This window comes from Nyctereutes procyonoides, unplaced genomic scaffold (assembly GCF_905146905.1).
Source record: "Nyctereutes procyonoides isolate TBG_1078 unplaced genomic scaffold, NYPRO_anot_genome, whole genome shotgun sequence".
Classification (NCBI taxonomy): domain Eukaryota; kingdom Metazoa; phylum Chordata; class Mammalia; order Carnivora; family Canidae; genus Nyctereutes; species Nyctereutes procyonoides.
The window spans coordinates 15,387,618-15,405,712 of NW_026575034.1; the positions used below are offsets into that span (position 1 = coordinate 15,387,618).

General features: G+C 43.6%; 1 protein-coding gene across 5 annotated transcripts in view; it reads right to left on the bottom strand.

Annotated features, from left to right (window-relative positions):
• The window catches only part of MICAL2 (microtubule associated monooxygenase, calponin and LIM domain containing 2), a 223,669-nt gene that overhangs the window by 20,193 nt on the left and 185,381 nt on the right, over positions 1 to 18,095 (bottom strand). For all 5 annotated transcript variants that reach the window (XM_055317601.1, XM_055317599.1, XM_055317600.1 and 2 more), the window contains 3 exons: positions 13,080 to 13,195; positions 8,369 to 8,461; positions 5,573 to 5,666 (listed from right to left, as the gene is read on the bottom strand). In XM_055317601.1, the coding sequence (XP_055173576.1) occupies positions 5,573 to 5,666; positions 8,369 to 8,461; positions 13,080 to 13,195 (303 nt within the window). The remainder of the gene's footprint in view (positions 1 to 5,572; positions 5,667 to 8,368; positions 8,462 to 13,079; positions 13,196 to 18,095) is intronic.

Here is an 18,095-nt window from a genome sequence, read left to right on the forward strand (position 1 = left end):
TCAAACTTAATTTGTCTGAATCCTGAGAGCAAAAACTAAAGCATAGTTTCTTTCAGAGGATCTATACTTGATTTTCAGGGAGCTAAAAGAAGTGATGTAATGGGGGACTCTCAAGGTTAGCTTCCCTATTTTTTGTTAGTTTCAAGGCTTAAACTTTAAAACCACTGATATTTATCCTCAAAGCAACCCTGGATTTCTTTTTTATGCTTGCTTCTTTCCTGGCACACGTAAGTTTCAGCATACTTTTCTTCTTTTCTTCCTTCTCCTTCTTGGCCCTGAGAGGCTTACCTCACTTACTTATGAGCCAAGCAATATTTTTAAAAGTACACTTGTTGTAGTGGATGGGCTCTTATAGTATCTAGTCCATCATTCTGCTGCTCCCTGCTTCTTGGGAACTGCATTCTGTATTTCTCACTGAGTTGGTCATTTGGTAATCTAGTTTCAAATATTTTTCTGGGTAAAAATCATTAGGACCATATTTTCTAAATCTTAAGTTTGCAAAAATTAACCTAATAGGTCATAACAAACACTAAAAATGAGACAGAATGGAAAGTACTAGTCTTTTACACATATCAAAATTCAGTATTATCTCTTGATGAATTTTATTCAATTATGTATTTATATGTACTAACTTGTAACATAAAATGCATGTCTTGCTGCTGTCATGGTGTTTTTTGTTTGTTTGTTTTTTTGTATAAAGCTATGCTCTAGGGCACATAACTCTGAGACCTCGATGTCCCTAGAATCCATGGAGTGGAGAAAACTCAAGGCTTCTTTAGGATGACAATCCCAGGCTCACTCTCACTGGGCCCATCTTTGTTGTTAGGCCACTGACTTTCTATAGGGTGGCCACTGAGGCTGGAGTCAGAGGTGAACACATAATCAACGGATGATTACTATTTGTTGTGTAATGCAATCTGCAGTAGACCCTATGCATTCCTGGATATCTTATGCTGAGTGTGCCAAACTGCAAGGCCCAACCATCCTCCAACCCTGAGTCATTCCTGCAATCAGCCAAGTAGATGATTCCGAGAAGTAGGTCAGGATACCACAGTGTGACTACTGTATAACTACTTGCTTCTGGGGAGAGGGCTGGCTTGTTCAGTGCTTGTTGTAAAGGCTGCCAAGTACCTTGCCCTGAGCTCCTGTGCTGTGGCACAATCTTCTGTGTGCACAGCTGCCATCTGGGCCTACTAGGTCACACTGAAGTACTTGGGTACAGGGCAACTTGTACCATGCTATGTTCCTGCTGTTTGCTGGACTCTACGTAAAAAAAAACTCCTGTCCTCTGATGCCCTGAATTTCACTGTTTACTTTTAGTTCATAGAATTGTGGCAAACTCATCCAAATCCCTAGCTTGCTTAGCCATCAACTTTGCAATCTTGTTATTCCTGGCCATTATCTATGAATGGCATTGGGATTCAAACTCAGAAGTGTCTGATTCCAGTATCTGTGTTCTTTTCAGGATACCTCATTGTTACATTATCAAGGAAAATATTATTTCTTTTGTTTGTCAGCAGCCAATAAGATAAAAACCACAGAGTGTAAGCCAAACTACTTCCCTCTTCCTGGCTAGGGTTTCATTGTGGGTTCTCTCATGATAACATGCGCTCCTGCTGCCACCTACTGGAAGCCTGGCACATCCTGCTATTTCTTTGTAAACTCCATCTTTGCAAAGGAGGAACCATCTGGCTCTCAAAAAACCTTACAAACAAACAAACAAACAAACAAACAAACTCAATGCAGACAACCAGCTGGTAAACCTTACCCCAAAGTTGGTAAAGCTATAAGGGAAAAGTAATTCCCGTATGCCGCCCCTAGGGACAAATCTTTTCTCCTTCCAAGGTGCTCTCAGTTTCTATCAGATTTCACCTGCCTCCAGCTGTTGAAGGAAAGCACAGATTGTGTTATCCACACCATCTAAATTTGAATGGCGGTCTCTTGCAAAATTGGGGAATTCCATGGCTCTAGCCCTTAACACTGACCACCACATTGATAACAAAGCAGTAGGTAACAGTGTCTTGACCAAGAGGCGTCTATGTGGCTGGCAAAGTTTGGCTTATCTTCCTCATAGAGGGTGGGGCCCAGGGTAGTCAGACCCCTGCACATCCTGGTCCTTTACTCTGGGCAGTTGGAACCACCAGAGGAATCCATTCCCTTTTTCCAAGGACATCCATCCATAACACTTCTGCCCACCTCCCAACACACACCCTAAAGGACATCGTGAGTTGTCATCTAGGGTGGGTTGTTAGGTTTTTGTTTTTCTTTGTTTCCCTTTCCTTGACAAAATGGAGAACAACTCTTCCTGGGGGTAGGGGAGCTTATTTCTGACTGTTGGAAAGAAAGAAAGAAGAAATTGTTGTCACGACAATTAGGAGCTCATCAAAGCTTCATTTTGCTCATCAGCCATCATTGCCCTCCATCCTGCACCCCCGCATGTTCCTCTAATTCAATGCCCGCCTAATGAATAACTCCTAGGAACAAAAGAGCCTTTCAGGCTGGCGCATGTAATTATTAGAGGAGCCTTGCATAACTGTCACAGACTACTCATGTTTTCAGGCCTGTCTCTAAATTTGGTTATTCACAACCTTTATAGCTCAATATTATTGCCTAACTGTGATCATTTTCTAATTATCCTAATAATACCTATTAAATAATTCCCATTAAATCACTTGAACCAGAGCAGCACAGCCCAGCTCAAATACAACTTAACCTAATAAGCATCGGTCATTCATTAAGCACCAGGGCCATCTTTTAAAGGGGCTGAATAGAATATTAAACTGCAAGGGAGTATTATTATTGCACAAATGTTATTACAAGTTGGAGTGTATTAATTTCGATGCCTGGTTTGCACATCTCCCATTTGGTCTCCTTTGGGGCCCATTCTCCTTGACTCTTCCAGGCTCCAGCCCCATGTTGAGCTGCATCTGTCACCCACGCAAGGACAACCAAGGCGAGGGAAAGGCCCATAGACTGAACAGGGGAATTGAATTACTAAGGATGTAAAGGGAATGAAGGGAATCCATCTTCTGGCTGGATCGACACACCTTTGAAAACACAAGCTGGCTTTCTTTAGCCGATCCTTCAAAATAGCCTTTCTTTATACTTGGAGGAGAAGGAGATTTTCAGAAGCTTTAAAAATGTGGTTTCTAGAATTTAAATTTCAAGCAGCGAAGACTAGCGAGTCAATTCTTTCACAGTGTATGTGTGTGGATATTTAAGAATACTTTGTAAAAACGATATCAAGTGGCATTGGTGTGACGCCTGCAAGGCAGTAGACACTCTGGTAGACACTTTGCCCACCAACGCCCTTAATTCTAAAACGACCTGGTAATGTGAGGATCATTAGCTCCATTTTTCATATAAGGAATCTGCATGCTGAGAGGTTAAGTGATTCTCCTGGGGTCACACAGCCTAAATGCAATGGAGCAGAATTTGAACACGGGGCTCTCTGATACCTGTTATTTGACTTTCTGCACCACCACACCTTCCCTCCCCAGGAAACTGAAACAGGCCCTAGCTTTGTTGGCATGTTGATCCTTTTCGTTCTTAAGGCTCTCACTGAAATCTGTGGCTTCCCAGAGCCCAGTGCAGAGCCTTCTGGCTGGGGAATATGGCTGTACGTCCAACAGGAGCGGCTCACTGTACCGAAAGTCCCAGCAACGGCTGTAGAGACAGGCCAGGACTCTCACTCCAAGCAGGAAACAGTTATTATTTTGCAATGAAGTCTATTCCTGATAGGTGGATCTGGGTTAGTTTTGCAAGGAAATGCACGATGTACTTTAGTAAGAAAAGGAACAAACACTTACTGTCTATCCCATGCCAGGTGCTATGTTAGGGCTTCCACACAAATTGTTTTGGCCAACGCTCACCACATGTCCCAGAAACAGGTATGATGAGCCCTCCCACTTTACAAACCAGAACCAAGGCTCAGAGGGTAAAGTCAGACTCCAACATTTCCCTGAGACTCCGAAACAGGGTAACCACGCAGCTGGTGAAGCTCGCACTGCAGGGCCCCTCCCTGGGTCGAGGCCTGCAAGGCTCCGGGAACACCCCTCATGACTTTGTCAGCGTGACTTTGCACAGGCTTCCGGCCTCACAAAATCTAGATCTGCCCCTGCTGGTGTCATCACTCTCAGAACTGAACTCTTAAGGGAATCGAAATCCTAACCTTCCTCTATGTTGGCGAACAAATAGCGTGTTGTTTATGCAACTGCACGCAGAGATAGGTTTTCAGTGTCTGGTTTTTCACAGGTTATATCCAAAATGCAGAAGGCTAGAGACATCACATCCGAAAACTAAAGAGATAATACCACCCCTCATCCGCTAACTCTAAGGGGCCTTCCAATTCACCAGCCATAAACTAGTGCTGAGGCGGCTTCCAAAAAATGTGGGTTTCTTTAGGCCAGCCCTCACCTCGAATCCTTTGCTGGCTCCTTGTTCACTGAAGCATTTCACTTTTTTTTTTTCACATTTGGCCTTTGCAGGTGCCATTCCCTCTTCCAGAACAATCTCCTCACTTCCTAAGTAAATAGGTGAACTCCTACTCCTTCTGTGGTTCCCACTGTAATGGGTTGCCCCTTCCAGGTGCTTAGCCTGAGCCCCTTCTCCCAAGATCAGTGAGGAACCTCATGACTATGCTCCCGTGCCCCCCTTCCCGAATGCTTGTTTCTATCATAGCGCTTGTCCTCGTGCGGTGCGGCTTATTTACTTACAGGTCTGCGTCCTTCAATGGACCATGAACCCCTCAAAGGCAGAAACTATGCCACGTTCATCACTATAGACTCACCCTCTGCATGATTCCCATGTGGCAGGTCTTTACCAGAGGACTCCTGTTTGGATCTATCTAAGAGTCTGAAGCTATTTATTCGTGGGACACTTACCATTTCTTTTGCTAGGCAGGCAATATGCTAATTTATTTTCTTTATATATATATATTTTTTATATATAATTTCTCATTTAATTTTTATGCCAATTCTTTGTTTTTAAGATTTTACTAGTTTAGACATGAGAGACACAGAGAGAGGCAGAGATATAGGCAGAGGGACTCTGGGATCATGCCCTGAGCTGAAGGCAGATGCTCAACCACTGAGCTACCCAGGCATCCTTCTTTATATCAGTTCTAAAGGAAACCACAAATACCTCCATTTTAGAGGAGAAAACAAAAAGTCATAGAAGTTTAGAACATGACCGGCCAGAGATACACAACTAGGAAAGGGAGAAACAAGGACGTTGAGTCCCTCCCTGGGCTTTGACTCACTACCAACATTGCCTGAGCACCCAAACTGTTATCCTGAATTTCTCATAACCCCTGGCTTGCAAAGAACATCCACACTTGCAGAAGTGAGACTGGGCAGGCCAGAAAACCAGTGAGAAGGCCCACAGGCTGACCAGTTCCTTAGGAATTTCACCCTGGACCATCGGTTTGATTTGGGAAATGTGAAGCAGCTGTGGACCTGGCGCCCCAGGTCCTGCTATGGGTTCCACACAGTGACAGCAGGGTTAGATGGGCACTATTTTTGGACCAAAGACGGGGCCCGCACCCACTTCTCCGATCTGCGGGGCTGCCTACCTGTTTCCCCTCTCAGCGCCTTCTCCAGCCTCACACCTTGGATCTCGGAGGCCCTCTGCTGCTCCTCCACCTCCTCCAGCTGCCTCTGGATGGCCTGCAATGCCAGGATTGTGTGTCACACTGGGGCTCTGGAGGCGCCGCGTCACAGGAGGGGGTCGATGAAGAGGAAGGAGCCCTTGTCCCTTACGGTGTCCCTCCTTGGGTAAGGACCTCTGAATTCCCAGATAACTAGACCTTGACATTTCCCTCCATCAGTGTGAAAACATAAAGCAAAGAGTCTGTATGGAAGCTCAATCTGCCCCTGAATAGACACGAAAAGAGTCCTCTATGACCAGACGTGCCCTTGGGCAGAGGATGCCGGGCTCCAGAGGTGGTTCTCATGGCTCCCAGACTCCTCTGAGCCTTGGCCTCCAACTGGCCATAGCGTCCACAGAGCAGCAGCTACTACTCAAACTAGAATGAGGTTCTAGGGGCAAACAGAGCACAGTCATGGTCCACTTTCCCAAGAAGAGCCAGCAACTACCTCCTGAGAAGTTGGTCTGGAGCCGGAGACCCCGGGCCAATTCCTGGGGCTTGCCGTGCCTTGCTCCATGTGTCCAGCTCCCGTCCTAGCCATATAGCTTAGAACTTTTCTTTCAGTGGACCACAGGGCTAACACCCAGGGGCCTCCTTATGTGGAAGTGCACAGTGGTTGTTCCTAGCAGATTATTAAGACAAGACCCAAGGTGTTGATCCCATTAAGGGACCACCTCACACCCTCCCTAGACTTACAATCAGCACCTGTTAACATTTGGGGTCATGACTGGGTTTGCTTTTATGTACTTAGTTTCCCTACTGGCTATTTCTCTCTTGCCTGTACCAGGAAGAAAGATTAGGGGAAAGCCTTTCCCATGTACACTTTCTGTTCCCCATTAATTTCCTCTGCTTTTAAACAGCATGCTGCCAGAAGACACATCTCGGGCAGAACAGACTTTGCACCTGGCCAAACAGGTACAGCTGGCAGCTGTCTAGGCAGGTAGAAAGTGCCTGTCTTCCCTCCCTCACCTCCCTGCACCTCTCACCCCCTCTCCTCCTTAACTCCACATCTTCCTGGTCTCCCCTGGAATCAGAGTACAATCACTGAAGTACCTCCTACCCTGTGAAGAGACGTGAACAGGGGTCGGGCCTGAGCAGCCGCCTGGCTCTTCTCATCCCAGCTAAGAGTTTTTATGTCCCAGTCTTTAATGCAAAATCTGAAATGGACGGGAAATCTATGTAACACTGTTGTAATTTCATGCCCTCTGCCTCTCTTCTAAAGACAATTGTATTTTTATTAATCCATCTCTTGATGGCATGATGTAGAATAACTAATGGAATTTAAATGACTTTATGACTGTCATGCATTGATGGCTATATGGTTGCTACAGACTGAATTGTTTCCGCTCCCCCAAATTCATATATTGAAGCCCTAACCCCCAATGTAGCTGTATTTAGAGATAGGGCCTTTAAGGAAGTAGTTAAGGTTAAATGAGATCATAAGGGTGGGCCCCTAATGCTGTAGGACTGGTGACCTGATGGGCAGAGGAAGTGACACAAGAGACATCTCTCTCTTTCTCTCTGCCTGGGCACAGAAAGAAGGCAGTGTCTACAGGTCAGGAGGAGAGGCTGCACCAGAAACCAATCCTGAAGGCACTTTGATCCTGGGTTTCCAGCCTCCAGAACTATGAGAAATGAATTCCTGTTGTTTAAGTCACATATTGTGCGCTATGTTGTTATGGCCGCTGAACAGGCTATACAGTGGTCATTCCTTCAAACCAAGGATGAAAATCTTGAAGACTTAGGGCCGCTGTGAGTGCCAACACATGAGGCCACCAAAGGCTATCATGGTTCTCATCACCACCTGTGATCTGGAGGGAGACCATAAGGAGGAGGATGGCCAGTCGGTCAATCCATATCACCAAGACTTATCTCATTCTCACAAGGAAATCTGTTTCAGAAGTTGAGAGGGGACAGAGGGACTTTGTGGGTATTTTCCCCGTCCGCTAGGTGAAAGTGGTGGCTCCCTTGTCACTGTGAAGAGTAAAGGAGTTCAGGTGAAGCGGCTTCCTTCCTCAGGAGGACTACATGGCCAGAAAAAGGAAGTAACTACAGAAAGGAACAGAAGGGAACACTGCATGAATATGAATGGTCATTCTAGTCCTTCGGTCCTAAAACGCTGCTATTCTTCAAGGTTACATCTGGGGTCCTCAGGGAGGTGGAGAATGCCTTGACTTTCTGCATCCTTTGTCTGCCTGTGACAGACGTGGACAGACCAATTCAGGCAGAAATGTTTAGTGCTAACAATCAAGACTGGGAATCTATACTGAAATGCTAGCTGCTTATGTTTTTGACTAACCTTGGAATAGAAACAGCTCCTAATAGATTGTCTGTTCAGCAGGGGCACTGTCAGGACGTCAGGAGAAAGTTGTATCCTCACAGAGGATAAGACTAAGGCCACTGCCATGTGGCAGTCAGGGCTTGGGATGGTTCCCAAGGCCATGTGTTGGCTGTCATTCCAGGCTCACTTGCAGGACACATGTTTGCAGATGGAAAGGCAGTTGGGAGTGGGCCAGCTCAACACCTACGCTCTTCAGGCCCCATGGTCCCACCAGGGATTGAGTTAGAGCCTTTAGAATGAATCTGGTCATTCAGAGAAGAGAGACTGACCTTCCCCAGCCCGTCTCCCCTAACACAATACAGACTTCCAAGGGCTTTCCAACCCAATTCCCAGGTCCCAGATGCCAGGCTCACTCACTCAAGTCAAGTTTGTTTTCTGACCTGAGCTTTATGAAGTCTTTTCAATTCTTCTTGCTTAACCAATTGTTTTGTTGCTTTCTCCAGTTTCCTTCTTCTTCTAAGGGTCTTCCTCTCCTACAAAGACCAAGAGAAGAAAAATTGTATCTGAGAAAAATGAGGTTAAAATCTGCAAAATAATGACACAGGCTTCTGCTTTCTCCAACCAAACCACTGTGTAGCTTCTAGAACAATGATGTCCAATAGAACTTCCAGCAATGATGGAAATGTCATATATCTGTGCTAAAATATGTAAGCCACTAGCCACATGTGGCTATTGGACATTTGAAATGAGGCTAGCATGAATAAGAAATTGAAATTTCATTTTAATAAACTCAAATATAAATTTAAATAGCCACATGTGGCTAGTAGGTGCTGGATTGGGAAACTGGTGTGTGTGTTTGGGGTTGGGAGTGGTATATATGTAGATGTAAAAGTGGGAGTGGCTTTATAGAGAATTGATTTGGTTCACTTGAGGAAAAGAATAACACAAAAACTACACTCTACATAGATGCTACCATAGCTCTAAGGATGAGCCTGGGTGGTGGGAAACACACACACTTACACATAAACACACACACCATAAAAACAATTTAATATCTTTAAACAATCCTCAGGTGGGTCTACATTGCCTAATTAAACCTGGGAATAGAGGAATGTGTCTAAATAATCCAGATACAAGTGTTTCTGGGCTTGAGGTAGGCAAAAGATTGCTTCCCTTCCCTACTTCACTTTGCTTGCGCAAATATGTCATCATTGTCACTGGGTTTTGTGTATGCCCGGGCTTGTAAAATCCAGAACACTCAAAATGGATGCATTGAAAATAGATGTAGATCTTGATGGTGTCACTTCCAGGTTTTATTTTTTTTTTTTAATTTTTTATTTATTTATGATAGGCACACAGTGAGAGAGAGAGAGGCAGAGACATAGGCAGAGGGAGAAGCAGGCTCCAGGCACCGGGAGCCCGATGTGGGATTCGATCCCGGGTCTCCAGGATCACGCCCTGGGCCAAAGGCAGGCGCCAAACCGCTGCGCCACCCAGGGATCCCAACTTCCAGGTTTTAAACACCAGAGAAAGGAAAAGTAACAGTGTGGCCACATCCACATATTGGAAAGCAGAGGAGACACTTCTGGTAGGAGAGACAGCAGAGAATACTGGTAGAGCACTGGGCCCCGGAGCCATGCAGAATTGGCATCAAATCCCAGCCAAGCTGTGTGAGTTTCAGCATGCCACACAACTTTCTGAACTTCAAAGTGATGAAAATGGTTTAATGCTACCTTATGGAGACTGTGATAAGAATTAATTGAGAGAATGTGGGTCATGCCCTTCATAGAATACTTGAAAAAAAATATGGGATAAATACATAAATACTATGATTTTTATTATTAGTGGCATGATTATCAGATTATCATATTATAAATTAGCATGATCATAATAGAATAAAATCAGGTACTTTTCATATATGTGTGCATGTGTATATAATTGTATATAATATACACATATATCTACGTCCTATGTATACAAGTAAATGTTCAAATTGGGCTAGTTTTACTGTGAGTTTGTCTTCTTGCTGTGTACTCTTTCACTTTCTACATATTAGGATTAAGATTAGAGCATGCTGAAGAATTCTTTTTAATGCTGACAGAAACAAATATGGAATTAAAACATTGTTACAGCTAGTCTGGTGCCTGGGCATTCAGTATCTGTGGTTGAACTGGATGTTTGGTCATTAAAGGGAGTATAAATCCACAAGGGAAGGATGGATTAATAGGCCTAACCTAGGTACTGCCAGAGGAATTCAGGCCCATGACAGAGGTCAGAGGTTATGCCTGAAAAGTGTGTGCATTTCCAGGAACTCGTGGATCCTGGTCATTCAGTCACCCATTCCATGGCTATGGATGGAGAGACCATCATGCTCCTCAGGAAAGCAGCCAGCTTTGATACTTCAGAGTATCTACGGGTCATCAGTGAAAACATTTATCTTAATGATGAAATTTCATTTTTCTAGAATGCTCCTTAGGATCTAGAATCTTAAAGATTTATTTCATCCTTGGAAGGAAATTTTAGCTTTCTGATCTCAAACTTATTCCATATCATATCATCTCTATTTTTATGAGATAACCTCCTGATTTACTGTCAGCCATTCTGAACAGAGGGTCTGGGCCATTTGGTGAGGGAGGGAGGGTAGGAAGCTCACCATTAAATAGGCGGGACCTTTCTGGAAAGGTTAGGGCAGGAGGGCATGGTGGAGATTACTGGTAGCTGGTGCCCAGAGACTTTCTAATTCAATCTATAGACTCACAAGTATCTCTTGAGCTTCCATTATATTAATTTATCTAATAAGCCCCAGCACATCCTGAATGCTGTATGGCAGATATTACACTGATTACTTCACATGTACCAGCTCATTTATTCCTCACATTACACTTAGAGTACAGATAAGTCAATCAAACCTTGGAGTTACATAACTTGGCCAAGATGGCACAATTAGTAATTGGTAGAGCCAGGAGTTAAGCCCAAGTAGCCTGAATCCAGCATCCACGTCTTCAGCTGGTCTACACAGCCTTTCCTAGACCCAATACTGTGAAGGCATGTCAAAAACCCCTGCCTTGTAGGAATGTCAAGGTTTCCCCTTAAATTAAGACCATTTAATATCATTTCAAGGGGGGGATGCCTTGGCAGCATCACCCCATCTTAACACTTCCAACAGCTCAGCTGCCAAAACCCTACTGCTTTATCAAGAGTTAGTGAACTAGGACCTGGAGGAGGAAAGAAAATCACTATTGCCTTTTATTAAAATATATTGACACAGAAAAGAAGGATGATTTATTCACAAATGCTCATCTAGTCTTATGATGTCCCAGTCCTTATATCCTCAAAAGTGGCAATGACAGCACAGAGAGGCAAGGAAAGAGACTCCGGACAAGGAAGGAAAAGACAAAGGACAGAGAGAGGGAGAGGGCTGGCAGGACCGAGGACGAGTGCCTGCCCTGGTCTCCCAGGTCCAGGCATGGCTTTGGGAGGAGTGGTGGTGGGGAGGGCCAAAGCAAATGGAAGGGGTGGAGTGTTCACATCCTGTCTCCAGTTTCCTGCACAAAGGTTCATTTGAGCTGACCTGGGCTCTGTGCCAAAGGGCTGGGGACACACCTGTATGGAGCAGAAGAGATGAAACCAGAGGGGGGAAAACCCTTGTTGTTTCAGGGTGAGCCTGTGGGGAGTAGGAAAGAAATATCCTTTTGGTCAGCTTCCCTTCCTGTAAGAGTGGTCAGAGGCCAGGTGAAGCAGGCAAGCTTTTCCACGCTGCAAGCTTAAGTGCTGACAGGCTCTGTTCTGGGCCAGCAGGAGGACAAGGAGCTACTTGCACAGCTCGCCCTAGATCTTATGGTCTTGCTCCCTGATGCATTTGGGCCATTCCATTTTCTTATTCCCCATGAGTGTTGGAGTGGCTGTTTGAATGGCTGATGAATGTCTGTATTCTAATGAATACACACTTAACTCAAGGTCACTTAAAGGGATGAGGGGACAGCAAAGAAACCCCAGGAATCAACATCACACACCAAATTCATTTGTGCTGAATACTGAACCAATCAGAGATGCCCATAGTTAGAAATGAGAAACCCATACATATTCTCTTTCATTTGCAATCCTTCCCTCCTCGCTCCTTCCCTCGCTCCCTTCCTCCTCCTCTTTTTCTGTCTCTGTCTCTCTCTCTCTCACACACACACACACTCTCTCTCTCTTTCATGCCATGTCCCAGGCCCCTCCTGCCTTGCTCTAAGCTGGGCCGTGGGGAGCTGGAACCCCTGAGTGATTTGAGATGACGCCAAAGTTCCTAATGCCAGACATGGAAAAGTTGAGTCTAAGTAAATAAATTTGGTTCCCTTTCTCCTCAGATCCTCACTGCTCCAAAAAATAAACACTGTTAGCACAGTGAACTGCTTCTCTGTTCTCCCGGGAAGCATTTTAGGTCCAACCATTCATCCCTCGGTCCCAGTGAAAATGTTCTAGCCCCGGTGGATAGAGAAAACAACAGTGAGATTTGGTCATGGGATGTGTCTTCACGTATATGACACACACACATTTAAAGACATATAACGGTGTTTGCACTTTTAAATCTACGGGTATGGGAATTGTTTAAAGTGTTTTCCAGAAATACATTCATGGACCAAAGAGAACAGCCATCTCCCTAGCCAGCACGCAGCTAGTCCCTCCTTCCACAGCAGGGACCCTTGGAGTATCCGTGTCTAGATGCAACTGCATGGTTCATTTCATATTTCTGATTAGAATAAACATAACATTTTCCATGCAATCTGCCTCTAGTGCTTCTTAAATGAAGCTGTGTTTCCCTCAGGGAAATATGCATCTGCTTGTTGTAATTTTTTCGATGGTTTGCTTGTTGGACCACGTATTAAACCCACTTTAAGAGCTGCAGTCACCAAATGATTTTAAGTAAATATGTCTGTTTTTTTTTTTCTGCCAATTGGAGTCTCTAAGAAAGGCGAGCTTCTAAAAGTTTTTTTTTAAAAAAAGATAATTCTTAGGGTGTTCCAGGTAAAAAGCGGTTGCTGTCAGATGCAATGAAACGTGATCCTCCTAACGAAACCACTGCAGCTGGACTCCACATTGGGTCTGAAATCCGGATGGTAAATGGCCCCCACAAGCCAAGGCCCTCTTTGGTTTGCCAAGTGTAGTTACCTTTGACCGCAAGGAAGGTTGGGGATGAAAATCTTCATCTGCAGAGGAGATGCTGGTGTTAGAGGTAGAAGAGGTGGCCCCTGTCACCTGCGTTTGGATGGGGATGTGTCGGGGACCTGAAATGGGAACAGAAGAACTCACTGAAACCCCAGCTTCTTTTCCTGCCTCGTGACCCCAAACTGCATCTCCCTCCTCCCTTCTTACCGTCATTCCCTTCCTCCCTGCCCTTCCCTCACTGCACCTGCCGTGAGTCGGAAGAGGCAGTACCTAAGGGCAACTGAAAATTTGGCCCTCCACGTTAATTACATTTCTGGGTCCCTGCCAAAAGCTTTGCAGCTCTCCTTTCATATTAAAAAAAAAAGGTATTATGCAGAAATCAATTAATTCCTTAAACACCATTTATATGGTGTGTTGGTTAGAATGCATTCAGAGATGAAATCTATTATTAAAATGCTTGTCTGAAGTTAGCTGAGTTACCTAAATGCTCGTGTAAGGTTTGTTCTGCAGAGTAATTGAATGCAAAAAAGTCAGAGCCAGCTCTTAAACAAATCGCCCTTCTGTGGCTCACAGCATCTGGCACCCATTTTTACTACATGACATCTGCTCAGTGTAAAAGAGCTGGCGTCAGAATGTCTGGTCATAGAAAAAAAAATCCCAAATGTAATCAGAAGCAAAAGGACTCTAAGCCTAAGGTTTTATCACATAGTCTCATGCAACATAAATATTTCATTAATTATGGCTAAACAAATGCCACTTTTATTTTCCCAACTTGCAGATATTATCACATCATCGAAGTGATGATTCAAATGCCAGGAAAGGCAATTGAAGATAGGGAGGGCTCAACAATGCAGGGCCCATGGGAGAGCTGAAGTCCAGGAGATATGCCAACCTCTGAACAAGAGGTAGATGGTTAGAGGCAGCAAAGGGCCCATGTTCACTAGAATCTCTTTGTGATCTGGCTGGGGACCGTGTGTGCTAAAGTCTTCCAGGTGCTACAGGAGGCTTTTATTCTTCTCAGCAAGAACATCTGCCCCTGCACATCATCCTGATGCAGAGTTAATGAGTAATGTCTGGATTAATCCACTCTGGACGCTGACTATCAGAACCAGTGAGGACTCCATGATAGGAAATGTACGACTCTTTCCTCTGCCATGGCAGCTTATATCCTAACAGGAGTATGTGTTGGGCAGGAAGGGGGAAGAAGGAGCAATTCCATGTGACTCACATTCTCTCCAGCCTGCCTTTTCCTCCCCCTTATTTTCAACTATTTATCCCAGTGGGATAGGCCAAGCTTTAAAAAATAAATGCAATTTTAACCTCCAGGAGCACATTTACATATAGTGCTATATGTTATATGTTATATGTTATTTATTCAAAGCAAAATAATGCAAAACATCTATATAATAGCACAGCCTCCCTAGGGAAAGAGTTAGCTGTTTTCCACTACAATGTGCCAGATGGGAAAACTCAGGTGAAGAGAGCATCAGAGGGCAACAGAGTAGTGGAAGGAGGCACCATTTGAGGCGAGCTCAGATTGTCCTCCGGCTCTAGCTACTAGGTCACTACGGAGTAATGTAGTCATGGAGTGTTCACTCCTTAGTGTGTGAGCCGGAGGAACTAACATCACCTCCCTGAGTTTCTGTAGCTCATAACTTCTACTGTGCAGCCCTCTAGTGGGAGAGTAAAGGGAACTGATGGAAAGAGCCTGACACAGTGCCTGGTTCATTGGAGGTGCCTAAATAAATCTTGTTGTCGTCATTATCAGTAGCAGGAGCAACTGCCCCATCATCATCATTGATCCAAATCAATAATACTGCAATATTCACGAAACCATCTAATTAACATTCATCGTACAGAAGTATAGAACCTAAAGTAGAAACTTCCCAAAATAAATTTAATAGTTCCAATTTTGAAATCAAGAAGAAAATATTTCTGAATATAATGCATTGCTTAAACTTCTGGCAAATGTTACATAAATTTATATAGTTACCTCTGAATCTCTTCCCCTTTATGCTCTTCCACCACAGAGCCACTGATTCCAGAAGTTTGCTTTTCAATTGCAAAGTTAAAAAAAAAAAATACTTGGCAGCATTGCTCCACTCTGACTATAATGGGATGACTGATTCTGGGACTGATCTACCACAAAGCACAAGAAGTCAGGACACAATATATGAAACAGCTGTTTCCAGATCTTGGACAACAGGCAGTACAGAACTGTGATAAAGGTAAGAACAGAAGCAAATGAAGTCCTACAATCACACTAACTTCCGGCCTTGAGGCACTTTTCAGGCCACAGTGCAGGTAGGAAGAAGCTAAGCAGAACATAGCAGGTTCATTGAGTTGAAAAAACAGATCAGAGTTGGAGTGAGGGTAGGCAGCTGGAATGTGTCAGGGAGACTGCTGCAGAGTAGAGAGCTATACAGAAAAAAAACCACAGAATAAGCACAGAAGTCCCCTTGAATTTATTGCTTAATAGTAAACTTTAGATGCATACAGAGAAACTGCATGAAGTTGGACCAGTGACTGTTGGGAAGTTACAGGGTAAATAATCTCTAAAGCTATTTACAGGATTGGGAAATACTCAAGTTCCACCTAGCTAGGGTAAAACTAACTTAGGGGGCATTAGAATAGAGGCCACAGAAGAGTCTTACTTTACTAATCTTACTTTACTTACTAGTCTTTACTTTACTAATATGAATAAATTAGCCCTAAGTAAAGGTTAAAAACAAGCCCCAAATAAGCTTAAAAACAATCTTGAAAGAAACAAATTCATCTTCAAGTTATACTGTCTGCCAAACATTTTTACTGCATATACAACACTCTTTAAACAAGGAAACAAAGTCTAGACACCCTACAACGGAATAGTCACCAACTTTAGCAGCCAGGAAGCAATTACTAGATATGCAAAAGAGCAGGACAATGAGCTGATCATCAAGAGAAAAATCAGTTAATAAAAGTAGAGTCAGAGATAATGCAATCAGCAGACAAGGATTTTAAAAATGTGCTCAAGTATTTAAAAAAGACAGCATGAATAGAATGAGGACGTAAAAAAATATCAAAAAAGAATTAAATGGAACCTATATAAATGAAAACTACAAAATCTGAGATGAAAATTTCACTGGATCAGCTTAATAGTAGATTAAATATTACACAGGAAAATAGTCTATGAAATCAAATAACCACAATAGAAATTATCCAAAATGAAATGCAGAGGGAAAAAATATGGAAAAACTGAACAGAATTTCAGTGATCTGTGGGATAATATGAGGTATTCTAAAATACATATCATTGGAGTGTCAGGAGGTAGTGGGAATAGAAAAAGTCAGTGACATAATATTAATGAAAATCATACAAATTTAATGAAAATTATAAATCCACAGTTCCAAGAAGCTCAATAAACCACAAGCAAGGTGAATGTAAAGAAAATCATAGCAAGGCTCATGATAATAAATTTGCTGAAAACCAGAGATAGAGATAAAATCTTAAAAAGCAGACCAAGAAAAATGATATAATATATACAGAGAAACAAAGATAAGAATGTCCATGGATAGCTCATTGGAACCTAAATAAACCAAGAGGTAATTAAATATCATTAAAATGTTGAAAGAAAAGCCTGCCTATTTCTATATCCAGTGAAATGATCTTTTCAAAATGAAGAAAAAAATAAAGGCTTTAGGATAATTTGTTGTTAGTAGACATACATAAGAAAAATGTCAAAAGAAGCTCCATAGCAGGATAAGGGGGAGGCAAGATGGCAGCAGAGTAGGGGACCTTGCTTCATCTGGTCCCTTGAATTTAGCTAAATAACCATCAAATCATTCTGAACACTCATGAATTCAACCCAATATGTAAGACAAGAATACCTGGAACTCTGCAAATAGAAAAGTGACCGCTTTTTGCAAGGTAGGATGTTCAGAGCAGTGATTCTGAGGGGAGATATCTAAAGATAAATGGTGGGGGAGGGAAGTAATAGCTCTGTAAGCCAGATACAGCTCTGGAGGGCAAAGTCAGAACTCTTAAAAATCTGCTCCAGAGACAAACATTGCTGCCTGAAAGGTGCTCACGTGGTGAAACAGAGCAGAATTCTAGGTGAGACAGTCTGGTGTCAGGATTCCCAGATTCACAGAAACAATGGGGGTGCCTGAGCCAGTAGAGTTCCCAAGTGTTGGAGCTGGGAACCTGGTTACAGTCAACGAGTCCTGGAGGGGGCTCTCAGCTCACTTTGCCATAAACAGTGAGCCATAGCCCGATCGAGTAATTGGTCTCTAAGTGGGGACTCTGCAAAGGACAGGAATGTGGGGACCCTCCACCTTTCCCTGAGAGGGGTGGAGTGGGTGCACAATCAACTGGGTGACCACTCTCCGTGTCAGGGTGCTACAAGTACAGAAACACCAGACCCTCTGCCTTCCCTCAAAAGGAGTCTGCAGACTGTGGCACACACAAAAGTGAGGACCACTTATCTCTAAGGGTTTACTTAAGAGAGGGGACCACAATCTATGGCTCTGGGGATGGAGACTGGGGCCAGTCATTTTTATTTTGATCCTCTAAAGGGGTGAGGAAACCCTGCAGGGAACACAAGCCACACAGAGCAACCAAAATCATCTTACACTGAGCCTGGTCTCCTGGCACAACTGCACCCAGGCACAGACACCTGAGAATCATCACTGCAGGCCCCTCCCCGAGAAGACCAACTGGAAGAACAGAAGAACAGCAAGCTTATGAACCACACAGGACTATAAAACTTCAGTGCTCAGGGAAAATAGTATATAGAATTCAAGGTTTTTTCTCATAATTGATTAATCTTTTAGTTTAAAAAATTCCATTTCTTTTTCTTTTTTTCCCTTTCAATTAGTTTCTTATTTTAACAACTCTTTTTTTATAAATTTATTTTTTATTGGTGTTCAATTTGCCAACATATAGAATAACACCCAGTGCTCATCCCATCAAGTGCCCCCCTCAGTGCCCGTCACACAGTCACCCCCACCCCCCGCCCAACTCCCCTTCCACCACCCCTAG